At 66.2% G+C, this 438-nt stretch overlaps 1 protein-coding gene across 1 annotated transcript in view; it reads left to right on the top strand.

Moving 5' to 3' along the window:
* Positions 1 to 438, top strand: part of SHC2 (SHC (Src homology 2 domain containing) transforming protein 2) — a 3784-nt gene that overhangs the window by 456 nt on the left and 2890 nt on the right. Inside the window, 2 exon segments of the mRNA XM_009331828.1 lie at positions 5 to 40; positions 239 to 412. Coding sequence (XP_009330103.1) covers positions 5 to 40; positions 239 to 412 — 210 coding nt within the window.

Genomic DNA, 438 nt, shown 5'->3' with positions numbered 1-438 from the left:
CGAGGCGGTGCCGGGCGTGAGCGGCATCTGGAAGAAGAAGGTGAGTTTCCACCCAGCCCGTCCCTCCCTGGGCTCCTTCCTGGGGCAAGCCAGGGCTGCAGGCAGGGCACTGGGGGTGCCTGCCCAGTTTGTGGGGTAGAGCCTGGGGTCTCTTAGGGCACCCCTCTTTGCCACCTTCACCCCAGGAAACCTGGTCCTGGGGAGCTGCATCACCCCCATGCTCCTCTCCCCCGGTCAGGCTCCCAACAAAGCCCTCTTCTCCATCCTGGGCAAGAGCAACCTCCGCTTTGCTGGCATGAGCATCGCTGTCAACATCTCCGTTGATGGGCTGAACCTCATGATCCCCACCACACGCCAGGTGAGAGCCGTCCCTGGGGCCATGGCCCTGCCTCCCGCCCCCCCCCAGCCCTCTGCCTCCCGCCACGAACCAGGGGGCTG

This window comes from Pygoscelis adeliae, unplaced genomic scaffold (genome assembly GCF_000699105.1).
Source record: "Pygoscelis adeliae isolate BGI_AS28 unplaced genomic scaffold, ASM69910v1 Scaffold239, whole genome shotgun sequence".
NCBI lineage: Eukaryota > Metazoa > Chordata > Aves > Sphenisciformes > Spheniscidae > Pygoscelis > Pygoscelis adeliae.
This window is presented reverse-complemented; position numbering and strand designations above follow the sequence as displayed.